Consider the following 17,533-nt stretch of genomic DNA (forward strand, 5'->3'; position numbering starts at 1 on the left):
ACAAAGGCATGCATATTGCCATGCATGGCTCTGTCCCAGTGATTTGTTTCTTTAATGAACAAAGTGTGTCTTCTTCTTGTTGTTGCACTGATATTACAGGTCCTCTTGCTGACCAAAAGTTTTTTCTTTTCCCATAGCTTTCAGAAATGATACTGGTACTTTAAAACTTATATACATTTCTTTTCTGTCAGCTTTATACAATCAACACTGAATGTTCTAGTATCTGAAAAATCCTGTTCAGGACTATTATTTGACTAAAAGGCATCAGGTCAAACAAACAGCTCATGCAGATTGTTTTCAGTCATTGCTTCTGTGCCCAAATGGGACACATCCTCTGATGTCACATCCAAGGGGGCACTTGAGTGCTCTAAATGCCTCTTTTGTAAGTGCATCTGCCTTCCAAGGGGCTCTTCGGTCGGCCCAGATAACATTTCGGTTAGCTTAAGTGCTCCTTTAGTGTGAAAACTAGGAATTAAAAAAATGAACTTTTGGCTTAACCTCTCCCTCTTAAATAGCCTATTGATTGCACAAATGCACAAGGGCAGCACAGTAATGCACGTGATGGAGCTTTTATCCATTGTGTTGTTTTTAAAATAATTTTCCTCAGACAATCTCTTTTACACCTTAACTTTTGAAAAACCAAAGTGCAGACTTTTTGACATAATCCCAAATCAGACCAGTGGGTTCTGCATGATGTTATCTCAATATCAAAATATAGATAGATAGATAGATAGATAGATAGATAGAAGTTGGAGTGTACACCAAAGCCCAAGGAAAGGAGCCACAGTGCAGATTTCACAGTCTAAAGAGAATGGAGGTATGTACAAAACTCACAAGTCTCATTTACCTTTGAAATAGAAGTAGTGCACTTAAGTGTTTCATTCCATCACATTTCTCCTATAAACTCCTCCATGTTCTCATATGACAAATGAAACTTTTACTAGATCATACCTTTTATTAGCTTCTTGAACATGTTGTAGGTTTTACAATTATTTTTGAAATTAAAAAAATGAAAACAATGTTAATTTTTAATATGTTAACATCAAAGTCAGGTATTGCATTTCCATCATCCTTTTATTATCAATATGTATATGTAGATATATATAACAGAATTATGAATCCAGTTCTCTCTCTTTATTGCAAAATATTTAAATTACTGTCTGTAGCCGTACTGGACCATGCAGACACGTACGCACCAGCCTGCAAGAGTCCAGAGGTCGGAATAGCATTAGCAGGCATTCAAGGCCTTTTCTCTCCCCGGAGAGGTTTTTGTTCAGCCAAAATCCCTGGGACTTTCAGCTAGCATAAAAGAAGTGCTGGCCTCAGCACAGCTTAATGGGCGAGGCCACTGGGAGACACACACACACACACACACACGTTCTGCTGTGTGTGTGTGTAAGTGCATATTCGCGCATGCGATCCAGTGTACTTGTTACTGTGATTAAATAATAAACATCTGTTTATGAATTTATTGATTGTCAATGCTTCTGTTAGCTTCTTTTAGACCAGTTTTTGTTCCGCTGTCTAGCACTGCACATTTGCACTTAACTGAGAGAGCTTCCTGAGCTGAAGCAGGAGTTTTTGTTTTTCTAATATTTATTCATTCATGGTGTCATGGTGAGTTATGACTTTCAAAAGACAAATGCAAATAAACATATATATTTTCCATTTCCTGTATTTAGAGGGATTGCAGGTCGAGTGAACTATTTTGCCACTTGGCAGAGAGCACAGTTCATACCTGATACATATTTTTACACTTCAACTGAGTTACTTGATTTGTGATAATAGATGTAATTAAAAGAAAATGACTCAATTAGATTTAGACTAGGAATACACTATCTTGGCTATACTTGTGTCAGTGGGTCTATCCTTTCCATTAAGTTGTATGTTGTTTGTTTCACCACATGTCAGGAGCTATGCCTTGTTTGATAGAGGGAGAGCTAGCATAGCATGGAAAGCTAATAACAAAAGCTCAGTACGTTGTAACTATTTGATGTCTGCTATATCAACAGCTCTTCTTTGTAGTTTACAGTAGCTTTGACTCCAAATGAAGCTCCTCAGTCTCAGCAATAGATATCATACAATATCATACATATACAAACTAATAGATTGCTTTTTTTCTATCTCACATTTTGCCTACAGACTGCTAGAACATAATTAGGTTCACACATTTTTGGATAATGACACAACCTTTGTAATTTTGCATCTGTACACCACCACAGTTGATTTTACAGTGATGTGGAAAAGTATTTGCCCCCTTCCTGGTTTCTTGGGATTTTGCATAATTGTCATACTGTCATGTTTTGGGTCATAACATACATTTTATTATTAGTGAAAGAAAACCCGAGTAAATCCAAAATGCAGTTTTTAAATGATGATTTAATTTATTGTAACTGCCCCCATGAATTAACTACATTTTTTTAAAGCTGACTTCAGTTCCACTAGCCACACCCAGGACTGATCACTATCACACCTGTTGAATTAAGAAATCACTTAAATCTGTCAAAGTGAAGGCATCTTCTGTGTCCTGAAATACCACAGAAGTAGGGATGGGAATCGAGAACTGGTTCTCAGTATTTCAATTCCTTAGAATGTTAGTCTGCTTGTCTATCAATCCCAAATATTGGCTCCACTTGCACGTATGGTTTGATCTATCAAACCAAGTCATCTATCAAACTTGATGGACCCCAACACGTTCTCACTCCCAAAGCGTAACATTTTATGCTAGGTGACAAATAGTCAACATATTACGCTTCCGGGCACCCAACACGTCCCTATATTACGAGACTAGAAAAATGAGGAAACATGAGAACCGTTTCGAATGAATCTACACATGTACGTTCGTTTCGATTAAATCGCTTTGGAAAACACTATCTAACGTCGTTAGAGTGCTGGTTAAGGTTAGAGATGAGGTTATGGTTAGGGTTAGGTATAAGGTTAGGGTTAGGGTTGGATCCATAACCCGGCTTGTAGCATAAGAACGTGGACGCGGACGGTCACCTTTCGCGTTCCTCAGGAACGCCGCGAGACTTGACAAATCGTCATTATATTACTCCTCGGGAGTGAGAACAGGCTGTGCAGGCAGTGTTGTAGTTATGTTATAGCATGGACATCACTAGTACTTTTGATGATGTGTTCTAAAGCTTACATGGCACACTGTCTGTTCAGGTTGAAACAAAGTCTGCAAAACTGATGGGAAGGAAAAGTGCAAATATGAAGAGCATGTTTTTCAGTTAAAAAAGACCCAGCTGGATGCAAAAAAGGCTCACAAACAGTGATGGCAGATGCAGTAAAAGGTCTGAAAGAGTATCTCAAGGTATCAAGCACAACATATGGTGATCAGTCCAAGGGTTCCAGAGAATTATTGACTGCACAAGATTTTAATAAAAAAAACAAAATACTGAGAGGCAGAATAAAAGACTGATGCAACAAAACCATGAATATGCTAATTAACACTCTCAGTTCAATTCAATTTTATTCATATAGTACCAATTCACAACAGTCACCTCCAGGTTGAGGCGACATTTGTTGTGATTTGGCGCTATATAAATAAAATTGAATTGAATTGAATTGAATTGAATTGAAAGGCTTTGTAAAGTAAAGACCCTAGGATATTAGACAAAAATCCCAACAATCATACAACCCCAATGGCCAAGCACTTTTTTACCAGGAAGAAACCTCTAGCAGAACCAGGTTAAGTTAAGTTTTAACTACTTTCCATTGAAATCAATTGGCAACATTGCTCCGGACCCCAAAATATTCCAAAACAAGCAACAAATATAGGTATGGTACAAAATATTTATTGAGTAACAGTTCTGTAAACATCTGAGGTAAATCAACATTTACATCAACATGTTCTTCAACAAAAGGTTCAGACAAAAGGCACTTCTCTTCAAAGACAATCATTTTACAGTGGGAGTAGTCGCAGGGGTTATTCTGTGTGTGCTCCTGCTTGTGTAGATGATAAGTCCATCATATAATCTTCATCATTTCCCATCAGAAAGTCTTTGATTCAAGGTACATCCACTGGTAAAAGCTAGAGCCAACATCTCTTCAACCATTTTCAGGACAGAAAAATATCACTTTAGTTTCATTTCCAAGTCTAATTGTGTTTGTTATTTCCACAAATAAACTAAATATGTTAATATATCCCTCTTTATACGAAACCCTTCTGATTTTTGCTTTTCTCTAAATATTTCAATGTCTTCATAACTATCTAACTGTGCAAAACTTTACCTACATGTCAAAGATTTTAAGAACAACTTGGTACAATAAAGTTAGAAAAAAAAACATTTCAGCAATAAAAAAAGATAATACCTTATTTCAAAAAGTCATCTTTTTAAAAGAAACTCTAACATAATGTATTTTCTGTATTGTATTATCTCTTTGGTAGATATTTCTTTGGTTTGGTTAAATCAACACATCACAACTAGCAACTTCCTCTCTAAGAATAGATTAAGTGGTTCAGCATCTACAGTGTGCTGAATTTATTGTCACCCAAACTTGATCAGAGACATAAACTCTATCCACAAACAGGATTTATGGGGGGGCTTATTTTATGCATTACAAAATGATTTGCTCTTAACTACAAAGTATGTAGAACAGGTTCCTTTCACAGTATATTGATTCTAATTTATCACCTTGTTTCTTATGTTCATTTATGCAGTTTAGGAGTTGAACTCATGACAAGATGGAAATCTTTAACTCCAAACTTTGAAAAGTTCCAAACATGAAACTGAGGGTGACCCCATCAATGGTCTGATGCCATCTAGTTTTACAGAAAATACATTCTTAATCACAAACTTAATGACTGCAATCACATCATAGTCAAATAAAACAGAGGTAACACTCTATCAACAGATTCAATGTCACTTGAGGCATGTCCCATCTCCAGCAAATAGCAAATATTTGGCAAGTACTGTGGCATTCTCCTTCACTGTTTTGATATTGATATTGGTATTAGGCCATTACAAAAATACCCCTAAGGATGTCATCACTTTTACAGATTGATGAAACCCGAAATGTGACATAGTTAATGTCTGAAAAGGGCTCTGGTTTGTATCATGAACGTGGTAGATGCTTGCAAGGGATATTGTATTTTGGGGAAACAACCACATTTGCTATGTTTTTTAAAATTTATACTAGACAAACGATCCAGCAGATCCAATTGAAGCGCTATTTATCTGTGAATCTGTAAATCCAAAAGATAGGTGGTTGTGCTAATCAATATGCCTGGGAGCAAGGGTAGCTATATATAATATATAAGCTAGCAGTCTAGTCTAGTAGCGGCATTAGCATCTTTGGAACAATAGGTCAGACCCTATTGTTTCAAAGCCCTGAGGCAAAGCCCTAAGGCTCTCTGAGCAATGGAAAAGGGAAGGGGAGCATTAGTGAGTGTCAAATCCACAGTCCAGGATGAAACATAGAGCATCCACGAATACATCAGGAGGATGGACCCCCGAGATAAGCAGCTGCAAGAATGCCTCTGGCAGCTGAAGACAGAGGGCGATGGACGACCAAGCATAGGATGTACCATCGACAGATAGAGGAACTAGATGGCATCAAGATTTCCTACTAGTGGCTAGAAAAGGCCGGCCTAAGGGACAGCACAGAGGCACTGATCATGGCAGCACAAGAACCGGCCCTAAGCACCAGATCCAGAGAGGAAGGAGCCTACCACCGCCAACAGGTCCCAAGTTGCAGCCTGTTCAAAGGTGCCCAGGAGACTATCCACCACATATTAGCAGGATGTAAGATGCAAGCTGGGGCCATTTACACTGAGAGGCACAACCAAGTTGCTTGGATGGCGTACAGGAGCATCTGTGCTGCATATGGACTAGAAGTCCCCAAGTCCTGATTGGAGAACAGCGCCAAAGGTGACTGAGAACAATAGGTCGAAGGTCCCGTGGGACTTTGAGTTCCAGACAAGCAGATGTTGGCCAACCAACCAGGCATAGCGGTGGTTGAAAAGGAGCAGAAGACTGCAATCATGATAAATGTGGCAATTCCAGCAGATAGAAACATCAGGAAGAAAGCGCTTATGAAAACAGAGAAGTACTGAAGGAACAACTGCAATAGGAAGGGAATGGAAGGAGCTGTAACCCTAAAACTGGAAGAGTGGCTCCAGCAGATTCCAGGCACAACATCAGCAACATTCAGTTTATTCTGGAAATTTAGAACTTAGCTTTACTAAGAATATTAAGTTGACTTTATCCACTACACCATGTCTACGCCATCCAAAAAGTGTAAAATATGAACGTTTTCAAATTGAAATGAATGCACATTATCGAACAATCACTAGATCTATGTTTATGCATTTGGTTTCAGTATATGAGCATTAATTAAGGCACTTTGATATTTGACAGCTGAGCTGTGAAGTATGTGAGGAAAAAAGTGTTTAAATTCAAATGTTAATCACTGACTGTTCTTTGGTAGGCTGCATTTTTTTCAAGCGTGTCATTTATAAGCAACTCAAATCTGTTCATGGAGGAACACAAAGTTGCAAAAACACAAAACACAGTTTGCTCCAAACCATTCTCTCTTGCTGTCCTGATGCAAGGCTGACTTTTTTCCCCCCAATGGATAAAATTGGATAAATTAAAGCTTTAGGGAAGTTACTAATAAGCAACATAACAACCTAGAATGCATAAACCATTATCCGTATGTTTTCTTGTGTTTTTAATCTGGCAGGAATTAATAGAAAAACAGGACATAAATGAACATTCCTATGTGGGATGTGTTAAGTACTAACAGCAAAGTAAAAATGAACACTTCTTAGATCATATTGCTTTCTTTTCTCTCAAATCTAAGAGCTACAGCATAGTCTACAGCTCATCTAGAAAATTAACTTAAGAGTCCTCCTAAACAAAACAGCTCCAGGGAACTCAACACTTCTGTGCCACACTGCAAACACAACCAGCAGAAAGAAGGCAGTTTTTATACTCAGTTCAAGCTGCAAAACTTAAACCTGTTCAGTAAGGAACTTTGAAATACTGTCTTATTAGTCGACTCAACTCTTATGCTAAGGGGTTTTGCATAGTGACAAACTTTGGCTCAAAGTCAGTAAAATGTTAAAGCATTTATGGTTTTTGGTTTCTTATGTAAAACTGCAGTTTGATCAGAGACAAACTTTTTAAAAACATAGGTAGTTCTGTATAAAGTCTTGTCGTGCATATCAATGCTGTTAATTATTATGTATTTACATATTTATATATAGTTTACCCTGATGTGACCGCAGAGATATTATTTTGTAAACACGAAACATTATAAATATACCTAAATGCAGACACACACACAGCCTGTAAAGCCTTAGAACTACATCTCTGGGTGGGCCTGCTTTATGGTCACCTGCTATTTCCTAATGCTGGTGAATCCCTCTATTTATTAAAACTACAGGCTGTGTAGAGAGCGTACACAGAGATGGACGAGTTCTACACACTTACGACACTTCAGCTCCACCATCACATCACAAGAAAAATTAAAGCTCAAGAAACAAAAGTGCAAACCTTTCCTCTGATGTCTCACAGGAAAGAAATAAAAGAAAGATGAAAATAAAAAACTGCACAAAAACTTATTAGTAGGTCCAGTCATCATCATCATCATCACAATAACCTTTCCTTATTTGTATTTTTGCTGGCTGTGTGGATATTTTAAGTGTGCAGTTACATTAAATATCATCTAGATTTCTTATCCTGTATTATTCTTTTGTCAAAGAGGAGTGAGAGAATGGCCAGAGAAGCAAAATTAAGTAGCAGCAAAATTGACTTCTGCATTTCTGTCTTTGTGTCAGTAAACTACTAAAACAATGGATTTGATATGATTAGCTTAAATTGGCTGGGGGCTGTTTTAGTGATACTTTTTTCAGTGGGCAATATCATGGCTACAAGAAAATTCCTGAAAACTCTAAGCTGGAATGACAACCATGGCCTGACAGGATTTTTGGTCTTGAAAAAATCTATATACAAAAGATATAGTTTCTTGGTCTATTTAATTTAGCCTCTAAACCTAATAATAAAAAAATAAAATAAAAATAATCTGGATGTTTTTATATGTTTGTAAACGGAAAAAAAATGGACCCCCATGTGCACAGCCATTACTCTAAACAATTTGAACCTCCTTTGAACTGAAAACTTACACGTTAAGAAACTAATGTGGACATACCCTAATGTTGTCAATATCTATGTAGGGCATCATTTCAGATTCGCAATGCTGACTATAAACTAAGCAGCCAACTCCAGTAGGCATCAGGCTCATGCTGAAGTGCATGCTTAGGTGTGGTTTTATGCTGCAGTGCATATTAAAAGAAAAAAAAGCATGTGTAGGCTCTCTCTGTGTATAGAGCATGCATGCATAGTTGGGTAAAAGTGTGAGTGAGTGTGTGTTTTAGCTACACGGCCAGGTCATCGGGGCGAGCTCGTCCACCGCCACTCTTGCTGGCCCGACTTGGCTTGCGGTTGTCTGTCCCCGCAGCAGCAGGAGGCTGATGCATCTCCGCCCTGGTTACCACAGTGAAGTCATTGTGCAGGACCTTAGAAGGTGCTGTGATGACAGCGGTTTCCTCTTTCATTGCCGTCTCCTTTGGCATGAGAGAAGAAAGAGGGGTGTTGCGCGGAAGTGTGGGAAATGCAGATTGCTGCTCCTCTGGTGTTGGGGTCTTTTCCACTTGAGGAGAGGAGGAGGCTGAGGCTGAATTTTTTCCATTCAGATCGTGGACTTCCAGCACCATGTTGTTCCAGTTCTGCTCTATCGCCACCAGCTGTCCTTGACTTCCAACACCCACTTTCTCACCACTGCTATAAAAAGAAGCAGCATCCAACAAAAAGTCGTCTGGGTGGAACGCCGTGTTGTCCATCTTCATCCCAGCAGGCACAGGGGTGGTTGCAGCGTTTAAGGAGGTCACAGCAGGGGAAGACTCTGGTGGGCTGTAGGCCCCTCCCTCAGCTGCCCCATCTCCCATCACACTCACGCTGCCAAATGTCGGCAGACAGTCGAGCACCAAAGGAGAGGTCTGCTCAGGGATCGTCTCTGCGTCTGTGGGCTCATCTTCAGCCAGAATCAGTGACTCGCTGTCAGGTGCAAACTCATTGGTGACCCCTCGCTTTACTTTCTTCCAGCCTAGGTGATAGATCTCCAGCAGGTTGAGGACCAAAGACACACAGGCAACTACCAGCATAAAGATGATGAAGATTGTCTTTTCAGTGGGCCTATGGCAACAGAGGAACAAAAAGAGGTTGTGATTAACAAATCACACCAGTGTATAATAGGAAATGTAACATTAAAAGAAGAAGAAGGAAGAAAATCCAATGTTATTGTTGGATTTCTCATTGTTAAAGCGATAAAGGCTGCAGTGGGAGCACTTGGTGATAATCATTTTTAAATAACCCACGAGGGCAAAAATGTTAGTATTTGAACAATATCTTCATAGACTAAAGCAACTAGCTCCTTACTATTCACTATACTGTTTTGTTCATACTGTGTCCTTTTACTTTAGACTCCCTCTGTAAACACAAAATCCTCTTGTGTTAACTGAAATGGACCTTATTATACTCGCTGTACGCTGTACTTCCAACTGGGTCTCTCTCCTAGAGTAGCTTTGCATGATTGTGAGTTCAAAATAATTCAAAATAATCCTTGAGCCTTTTTGCAGGCCCTAGATTTATCCACATATTGAAATAAGGCTTCTCTTTAAGCCCTTTGCCTTGATTCATACTGACTGCCACTTACAAACAAAATATTTGATTTGACCATGCTAAGGTTATCACTATTATTGACATCATACAACATACAAACGTGATACAAACTGTCTGATACTGAGTGTTAAGAGCATTTTGTTTATTTATAAATAAAGTGACTTAACTATTTTAACCTTTAGCCAAGCTGGCCCCTTAATGTTTTTAACATAGTATTATGTGCTCATGTATAAATGTAATTTAGCTTCTTTAGCCTCATTCTTTTAACACAGAATTGCAAAGCTTTAGTCTTGATATGTAGCTTTAGCCTTACACTTTAAGTTATGTACCTTATGCCTTGCTCTTTGAGTATAATTTTAACTAACATTTGTCATGATCCTGGGCCCTTTTGACCCAGCGTTTTGTGTTTTCTATTATTGTGATTTTGGTTCTGTTCTTCCTCAGTTTAGTGTTCACTCTGTTCTGCCCGTGTGTTCCTGTGTCAAGTCCGCGTTTCTTAGTCTGTGTCCTTGCATGTGTAAGTTCCTGTTTTATTGTGAAGGTCTGCGTCTTATGTGAGTGTTTTCAGTTTGCCTCCCTTGTCTCATCACGTTAATCACTCCCAGCTGTGTCCCCCACCTGTGTGTAATCTCCCTGTGTTTCTCTGAGTGTATTTAAGTCATGTCTTCTGTCATAATAGTTGCTGGTTCGTCTGTGTTATTCCCCTCCGTCATTCTGTGTTTGTTCCGCCGTCTTCCTGGTCATTCTCCCTGCAAGGTACCCTCGTTCGTGTTCTGGTTTTGTGTTAAGTTTTAGTTTTCCCAGTTTAGAGTGTTTTCAGTTCCGCTTCTTGCCACCCTTTCTTTTGTGTTGAACTTCACCCTTTTGTAAATAAAGCTCACTCACTACTACGCAGTCTGCATCTTGGGTCCGTTACTAATCCACACACGGCCTGCCTCGGCACCCCGTGACAACATTAGTGTCACCTCTTTAAAACAGTGTGTATATTTCAGTGGCCATGGCCCAGATTGGTAACAAGCCCGTCAGCCTTGTTTAATTATGGGCTGGTTTGTTTTACGCATGTGCAACACACCTAGAGCAAACAGTCAGACTCACAGCTACACACTAGCATGTCATCAGCATAGAAGCCCTTCAATGTGAGTGAAAACACAAAGTTCGCCAAAGTAAGCTGTAGGAGGACCAGCGCGAAAAGCTTCTTAAAAACAGACCTAATCAGACACTTAAACCACCCTCATTTAGCTCATTATTTGTACCTCTTCCAGGAAAGGAAAGATGACAACTGATCAAAACTGCTCACTCCCCAGCCAGAATTGCTCTTTTTCATTTAGAAACAAAAGGTCCCACATCGCAGACAGGTCTGGCCCGGACCTGGCATCAAGCTAGCACTTCTGACTGACTGGTGTCATGGCAGGATGTATGTCTACCAGATGTGGGCCAGGTCTGGCAATGATGGCATTATTTATGTTCCTATTTTCCTATTTTAGTTAGAAGACCCAAATGCCATGTTGCAATACTATACTGCTATTGTAGCCAATGTTTCAAATGCAGGTTTGACAGGTTTGTGAGCGTACACTTTATCCAAAAACTAGTGACGGTTTACTCATGTTTATCACTACTGATTGGAAGGTTAGTGGTTCGATCCCTGGCTCCTCCAGTCTGCATGTCAAGTGTGTGAATGTGTATGAATGTAGTTAGGAAGCACCCAGTTTAGAGAGAGTGTGTGATTGGGTGAATGTGGAGCACTTTGAGTAATCCGGGAGAGTAGTAAAGCATTATCTAAGAATCAGTCCATTCACTGTCTGAACAGAGTTTCGTCATGTTACTTTTGCACTATTATGTTCTGGCACATGTTGTTATTACATGGCTTGATTACGGTACACATTAGGCTGACATCTGGGGCCAGAGCTGAAACTGTTCTGGGCCAGCACAGGGTCAGCAGTGTGTCTGCAACTGACCCGTGGCTGCACACAACTTACACATGGCCCACATACCACAAAGAATGACGGCCCTTTGGTGGCCCAGATCTGGTTTGCCAGAGGTAATCCACACATGGGCCAGCACAGGACCACCAGTGTGTCTGCAACTGGCCTTGTGCTGGCCCATGTGTGGGCCACCTCTGGCAAACCAGATCTGGGCCACCAAAGGGCCGTCATTCTTTGCGGTATGTGGCCATGTGTAAGCAAATTGTGTGGCCCAGATCTGGGCCATACCAATTTTGCTATGTGGGGTGTTGTTTAGACTATTAGTGTTGTACAAGAACATAGAGAGTGATAGACTTAGTAAATATAACTAAGGGACAGGATGTATGTGTAGAGTATAATGAAGAATTATTAAACAGACACAAAGAAAAAAATCTTTGATTGTGATGCAAAACAATAAAACTGAACTTTCTTACCTGGAGATGAAGCAGTCCACAGTATTGGGGCAGGGCCAGCGGCCACATTTATAGAGAGGCCTCAGCTGGAATCCATACAGGAAGTACTGCCCCAGAATGAAGCCCACTTCAAACAGAGTCTTGAATATTATGTTGAAGATGTAGGTCCTCAATAATGCTCCGCGTATCCTGATTTTTCCATGTTCATCACGAATTGGGGGTTTCTCCTTTTTCCCTCCACCATCACCAACTCCATTGTGATAGAGAGGGTCGTGGTCGTCCTGGTGTCGTCCGGCCTTTCTGAGCTCCTCTTCCCTCTCCCTCCTCTTCTCCTCCATGCGAACAATGTGTAGTACATGGCCCAGGTAGATGAGGGTTGGTGTGGAGACAAAGATGATCTGCAGCACCCAGAAACGGATGTGGGAGATGGGAAATGCCTCGTCGTAGCAAACGTTTTCACAACCGGGCTGCTGTGTGTTACAGGTAAAGTCTGATTGCTCGTCACCCCAAACTTCTTCAGCTGCTGCACCCAGCACCAAAATTCGAAAGATGAAGAGGACTGTGAGCCAAACCTGGGTCCAACAAACATGACAGTTAGAAACACAGTAGTTAGTACTTCCTGGATAATGCAGAGGTTAACTAAAGCTTGTGGTTTCTCCACAGTGTCAGTATGGTCTGCCTTTTACCAAACTGAAAACCTGAAAATGTCGTCAACAATGTTGGCGTATCAAAAGTTCTATGAAAAGGAAATACAGTGAAAATCATCAAAAGGTAAGCTTAATATGTTTAACAGATCATGTTTTTGTTATCAATAGTCGGTCACCTTTCCAATCACAGTGGAGTGTTCTTGAGCATTCTCCAGCAGTCGCCCTAGAAAACTCCAGTCACCCATGCTTCTCTCAGTTTTCTAGCCTGCAGAGAGACATGAGAGTCTATAGTGAATAACAAAAAGTCAATTAAAGAACAATACCACAGAAAGTCAGTATTTAGGGTTTTATCTGAACTTTTATGGCGGATACTGTTTTACCTTGTGTCTCTATGTCTGATTGTAGGTGTGTGTGTGTGTGTGTGTGTGTGTGTCATCACAGCAAATCATGTCAGTATGTATCAAAATCTCTGAGGAATGTATACAGCATCTTGTTGAATTCACAAAGAATTAAGCCAGTCCTGAAAATCGGTACTAGCAAGTGTCCTAATCAAGTGTTCGGTGAGTGTATTTTCCATGACGTTTATGAGGAATCATTCGATCTCTGTCAGTCTGTTTCCCTTTTTTCTTATGCCAAACATTCGCTTTCTCTTCCTGTAATCAGTTTGACACTTCTTTTCCATGAAAACATAAAAAACTAGCATTGTTCCATTTTTAGTCTGTGTCAAACACAGACTAGAGAGTCCTAATGAGATCTAACGGCCAGTTCATCTATAAACTCTTTAGCCTAGAAATTTTTGAAAGTATTCATCTAAGCCACAGTTATTCATATATTTAGTTCAGTTCCATTAAATTTTATTTATATCTCAACAGTAATTGTCTCAAGGTGCTTTGTATTATAAGGTAAAGACCTTACAATATAAAGGCTATCATCATCAAAAACAAAATTCTTTGATATTCTGAAATATTGCTTCATATAAACGAGTGCTGTTAATACTTACCAACAAAATAACTGCATGAACATCTCAAGCAGTATCTTGCCTTACAATACCTAGAAATATTTTCTTTTACCATTTAAACCTTGGTATTTCACTGTGAAATTTTACAAAAACTTGGCTGCTGCCCAAAAAGCTCTTTTCAACTGAGCACAGAAAGCATAACTACTTTCGAACTTCAATGCTAAAATCAAGAAGAGAAAAGACTTCAAAATAAAATTTCAAATAAGTTGGATTGTTTTGAAAAAAAGAAAAATTAAGCTGACTTACTAAAATATTGTTGTGTTGTCAGTGATAAATCCATCAACCAGAAATCAGAACAAAAACTATATCTGGAAGGAAGACACAAAATGCTTTGTGTTAGCTTTTTAGGCTCATCATCATACAGACATCACACAAAAAAGGATACAGGGCTTTTTGATGCTGATGCCAATATGAATCTTTTTTTTAACCAGAAACATTTTAGTGCACAGTAGGTACAAATGATGCCATATACTTATAGTATGGCATCGGAAACGGTCTTGTTACTCCTCACCTGATGCTAGGATTAGTACCAGTGCTAAGAACTGTCCAAATTTTTTAAACAGTTCAGATATTTTAAATTATCGATCACACAGGTCTATATAGTGATAAAAATGACTTCAAAATTAATTCTGCTGCATGATGAAAACCCCAGAAACATAGCATAAGACATAAAGAACTAGCTAAATTGAGTCAGCGTATGGTATGACCTTTCAGAGCATTCTCATTCCCAACGTGTAGCATAACTACGATTTGTCACATCCCAAGGCGTCTCAAAGGTAACCTTCCACATCCCTATGATACGCTCCGGATTGTTGATGGAATCCAATAGAATGACGCTCGCGGAGGTAACACACATTCCAGCTGTGTATTCCAGCCCTAACTGTAACCTTAACCATATCAGATAGTGTTTTCCAAAGCGATGCATGATCGTAACGTAAAATAAATTTACATGTGTAGATTCATTCCAAACGGTTCTCGTGCCTCCAAAAGCGTAACATACCAACAATTTATCTCATAGTGTCGGTATGTTACGTTTTGGGATGAGAATGTGTTGGACCTTCACAGAGTCCAGGATTCAGCTTCATAGATTCCATGTGGAATTACATGAAAAAGGAGAAAGGGGTTCCACAGAGAACCCGGAACAGTCAAGTACTCTGAACAAAGTGTACTACTAAGAATTGATAGCTGCAGTTTAAAAGGGTTCATTTATCACTACTTTGATTTAATTTCACTCTTTTTTCTTCATCTGACATTTTGGTGCAATCCAATGCCCACAGTAGCACAGCATGTGTCTGATTGTTTGATAGTTATTCCATGGTATACATTTGCTTTTGGATGTGCCAAATTTGTGTGTACTTGCGTTGGTATGTGTGTGTGATGCGAGACTGGCTGGTTAGTGGACAATGGCTGGCCATCTGTGAGAAGTGAAGTGAGTGAATAACAGGTTGTCGCTGTTGAATGCCGGACTCATCACATCCCAGGAATGCTGATGGGGGCAAATGTTTGCCTGGGATTCACTGATATGAACGCACACAAACATATACACGCATTCTAAAGTTTCAGCAGTGTTCTGTACTCCTGCATACTGTGTAACTTACTTCCAAAATAAAATGTAAATCCAGGAATTTGTGTCTGATGAGAGGTAGGTCAACTGAGTAAAAAAAAAAAAAAGAGAAAGAGAGAGAACGGAAGCTCCATAGACAGAAAGGAAATATCGCGGTCATGATTTAACTGTGTTCTTAAAAAACTGCTTAGAAACACAAATAAATAAATAACAAAGACTTTTCAGATGTCTTACACGTGAAGCATATTCTCAAATGACAAATGGCTACTAATTCACCAGTCTAACGGTGGTATGTGTACATGTACATGATGTGTTGACGTGATGAAATACCATCGGCCATGGCAGACAATAGGGAAGCTGCCAGATGGATATTGTTCTGGCTGCTGTGTGCTTTTGATGGATCAGAGGTCTTTGTGCTAAAACAGCCCAAACAGTTAACTCCTGGCCTGCCATTTGCACAACGAAATCCTTTTAAAAATATGCACAGTCACAATAAAAGACAATTCTGTTCATTACTCAGTTAATCAACTACCCTAGTGTATATCCAGAAACTTGAGAAGACCGTGCTCAGTGTTTAAGCAATTAGTTTCACATGGTGTGGAATAGTACAGAAGATGATTAAATGCAGTTTGTCAGGAAAGAGAAGATATTTTTGATACATATATTAAAAATGTAAATATATGTCTAAAAGTGCCATTCCAAAAATGTGGAAAGAGTTTGTAACTGTACACACAAGTGAATAAATGGGCCCAAAGTTGCCTAAGATACTAAAAGTACAAAACATGTTTTTTTTTTTAAAGTGTGCAAAGATTTATAGAATGGCACACAGCATCTAAAGAGAGTATGGAAATAATCAATTCAGCAGCTGGTTGGCTGGTTAGGAGCAGCAACTTATTTCCTCCATTTACTACAGCAAGTCACACAGTACAATTCCAACAAGCAGAAAAACTACAGGAAGGTTCTTCCTTTCGTGGTAACATTAGACAGTGTGTCTCCTATACGAAAGACAAACAACTAGCAATGGTTGCATTTAAATAGCCATCAAAACTAAAATGTAAGCTTCCCTACAGTTGACATCAAATTTATTTAAAAACAAAAAACAGTCCTACCGCCTGTTTTCCATTAGTTTCTTGTCCATGACTCTTTAAAAAAACTTTTTTTTAACTAAAGTATCAAAATCTAGCCTAAGACCCCACAAAATGCATTCTTTTTTCCCAAAGATTATTTAAGCCTGGACGATATTGCTTTGGATTTGTGGCTTCCTGTCTGCCGTCTTTCCCACATGGATGTGAACGCACCATGAGAGGTGCTGATAATCCAGCAGGTGGAAAGATGATAATCCCTCTTCCCTCCCACTTCAGCCTCCAGCATCACTCTACGGTGACTCTGCTTACCGTTCGGCACCGCGTTTCTTCTCTTCTTTTTTCTTTTAGTCCCACGGAGGTTCTCGGGGCAACCAAGAGAAGATTAGGCAGATTGATAGAAGGGAGAAGGGAGGTAGAGAGACACAGAGAGAGCAATACACAGAGTAACAGAGAGAGAAAGTTAACAACAAAAAAGAAGGGAAAAAGAAAAGAAGAATACGCGAGGCTAGTCTAGTCTAAAAAAAGGGCGCGTGTGGAACCTGTCCCGCGAAGGCGAAGCACAGCGGCTGCGTCCCGCGTGGCCAAGGCCATCCGCCACTGTCAAACATTGGTGTCCCCGTGCAAGGGGCGCACGAGGGGGGTGGTAAGGGGAAGGCGCGCGTTTGAGTCCGCGCGCGTGTATATGTGGTGCAACGCAACTATCACATTCCTGACCAGACAAAAATTTTCTTTAAGAACTTCTGTTAAGGGGAAAATATATATTTGGATTGTTCCTTTTTTTGAATGCAGTATGAGGTAAAACACCCTCTGGGTATTAGCTAATAACTTACTAGCTTTTTTACTGTCATTACAAATAAACATCAATATGGAAGATTACTGATGTCAAAAATGGAGAAATCAGAAAAAAATAGACAGAAATTGAAGTGTAAAAGTAAGCTCATCTTTCTACAGTTCTTCATATTGCAACAGTTTTTAGCCCCCAAAAGGAATTACATGTTAAAGTGTTACATTACATACATGACATTTAGTTACAAGTAAATTACATTCAGTTACTCATTAAGGGTAAACCTCACTTACAACGATGATATTTTAAATGATTTAAAAGAATAGACACATTAAACACCATCAAGTTTTAATAATAAAAGATACAGGATAA

General features: G+C 39.4%; 1 protein-coding gene across 2 annotated transcripts; it reads right to left on the bottom strand.

Annotated features, from left to right (window-relative positions):
* Positions 1 to 8,386: 8,386 nt before the first annotated feature.
* Positions 8,387 to 12,955, bottom strand: LOC134620052 (gap junction alpha-3 protein-like). Of its 2 annotated transcripts, XM_063465953.1 has the most exons (4): positions 12,887 to 12,955; positions 12,085 to 12,635; positions 8,930 to 9,203; positions 8,387 to 8,851 (listed from the first exon to the last, which is right to left on the bottom strand). In XM_063465953.1, the coding sequence occupies exons 1-4, from the start codon at positions 12,953 to 12,955 to the stop codon at positions 8,387 to 8,389; spliced, it is 1,359 nt and encodes a 452-aa protein (XP_063322023.1). The 2 variants fall into 2 exon arrangements, with proteins under 2 accessions (XP_063322023.1, XP_063322022.1); XM_063465952.1 differs by having other exon boundaries at positions 8,387 to 9,203.
* Positions 12,956 to 17,533: the final 4,578 nt, after the last annotated feature.

The sequence above is a fragment of the Pelmatolapia mariae genome, linkage group LG23 (assembly GCF_036321145.2).
Source record: "Pelmatolapia mariae isolate MD_Pm_ZW linkage group LG23, Pm_UMD_F_2, whole genome shotgun sequence".
Taxonomy (NCBI): Eukaryota; Metazoa; Chordata; class Actinopteri; order Cichliformes; family Cichlidae; genus Pelmatolapia; species Pelmatolapia mariae.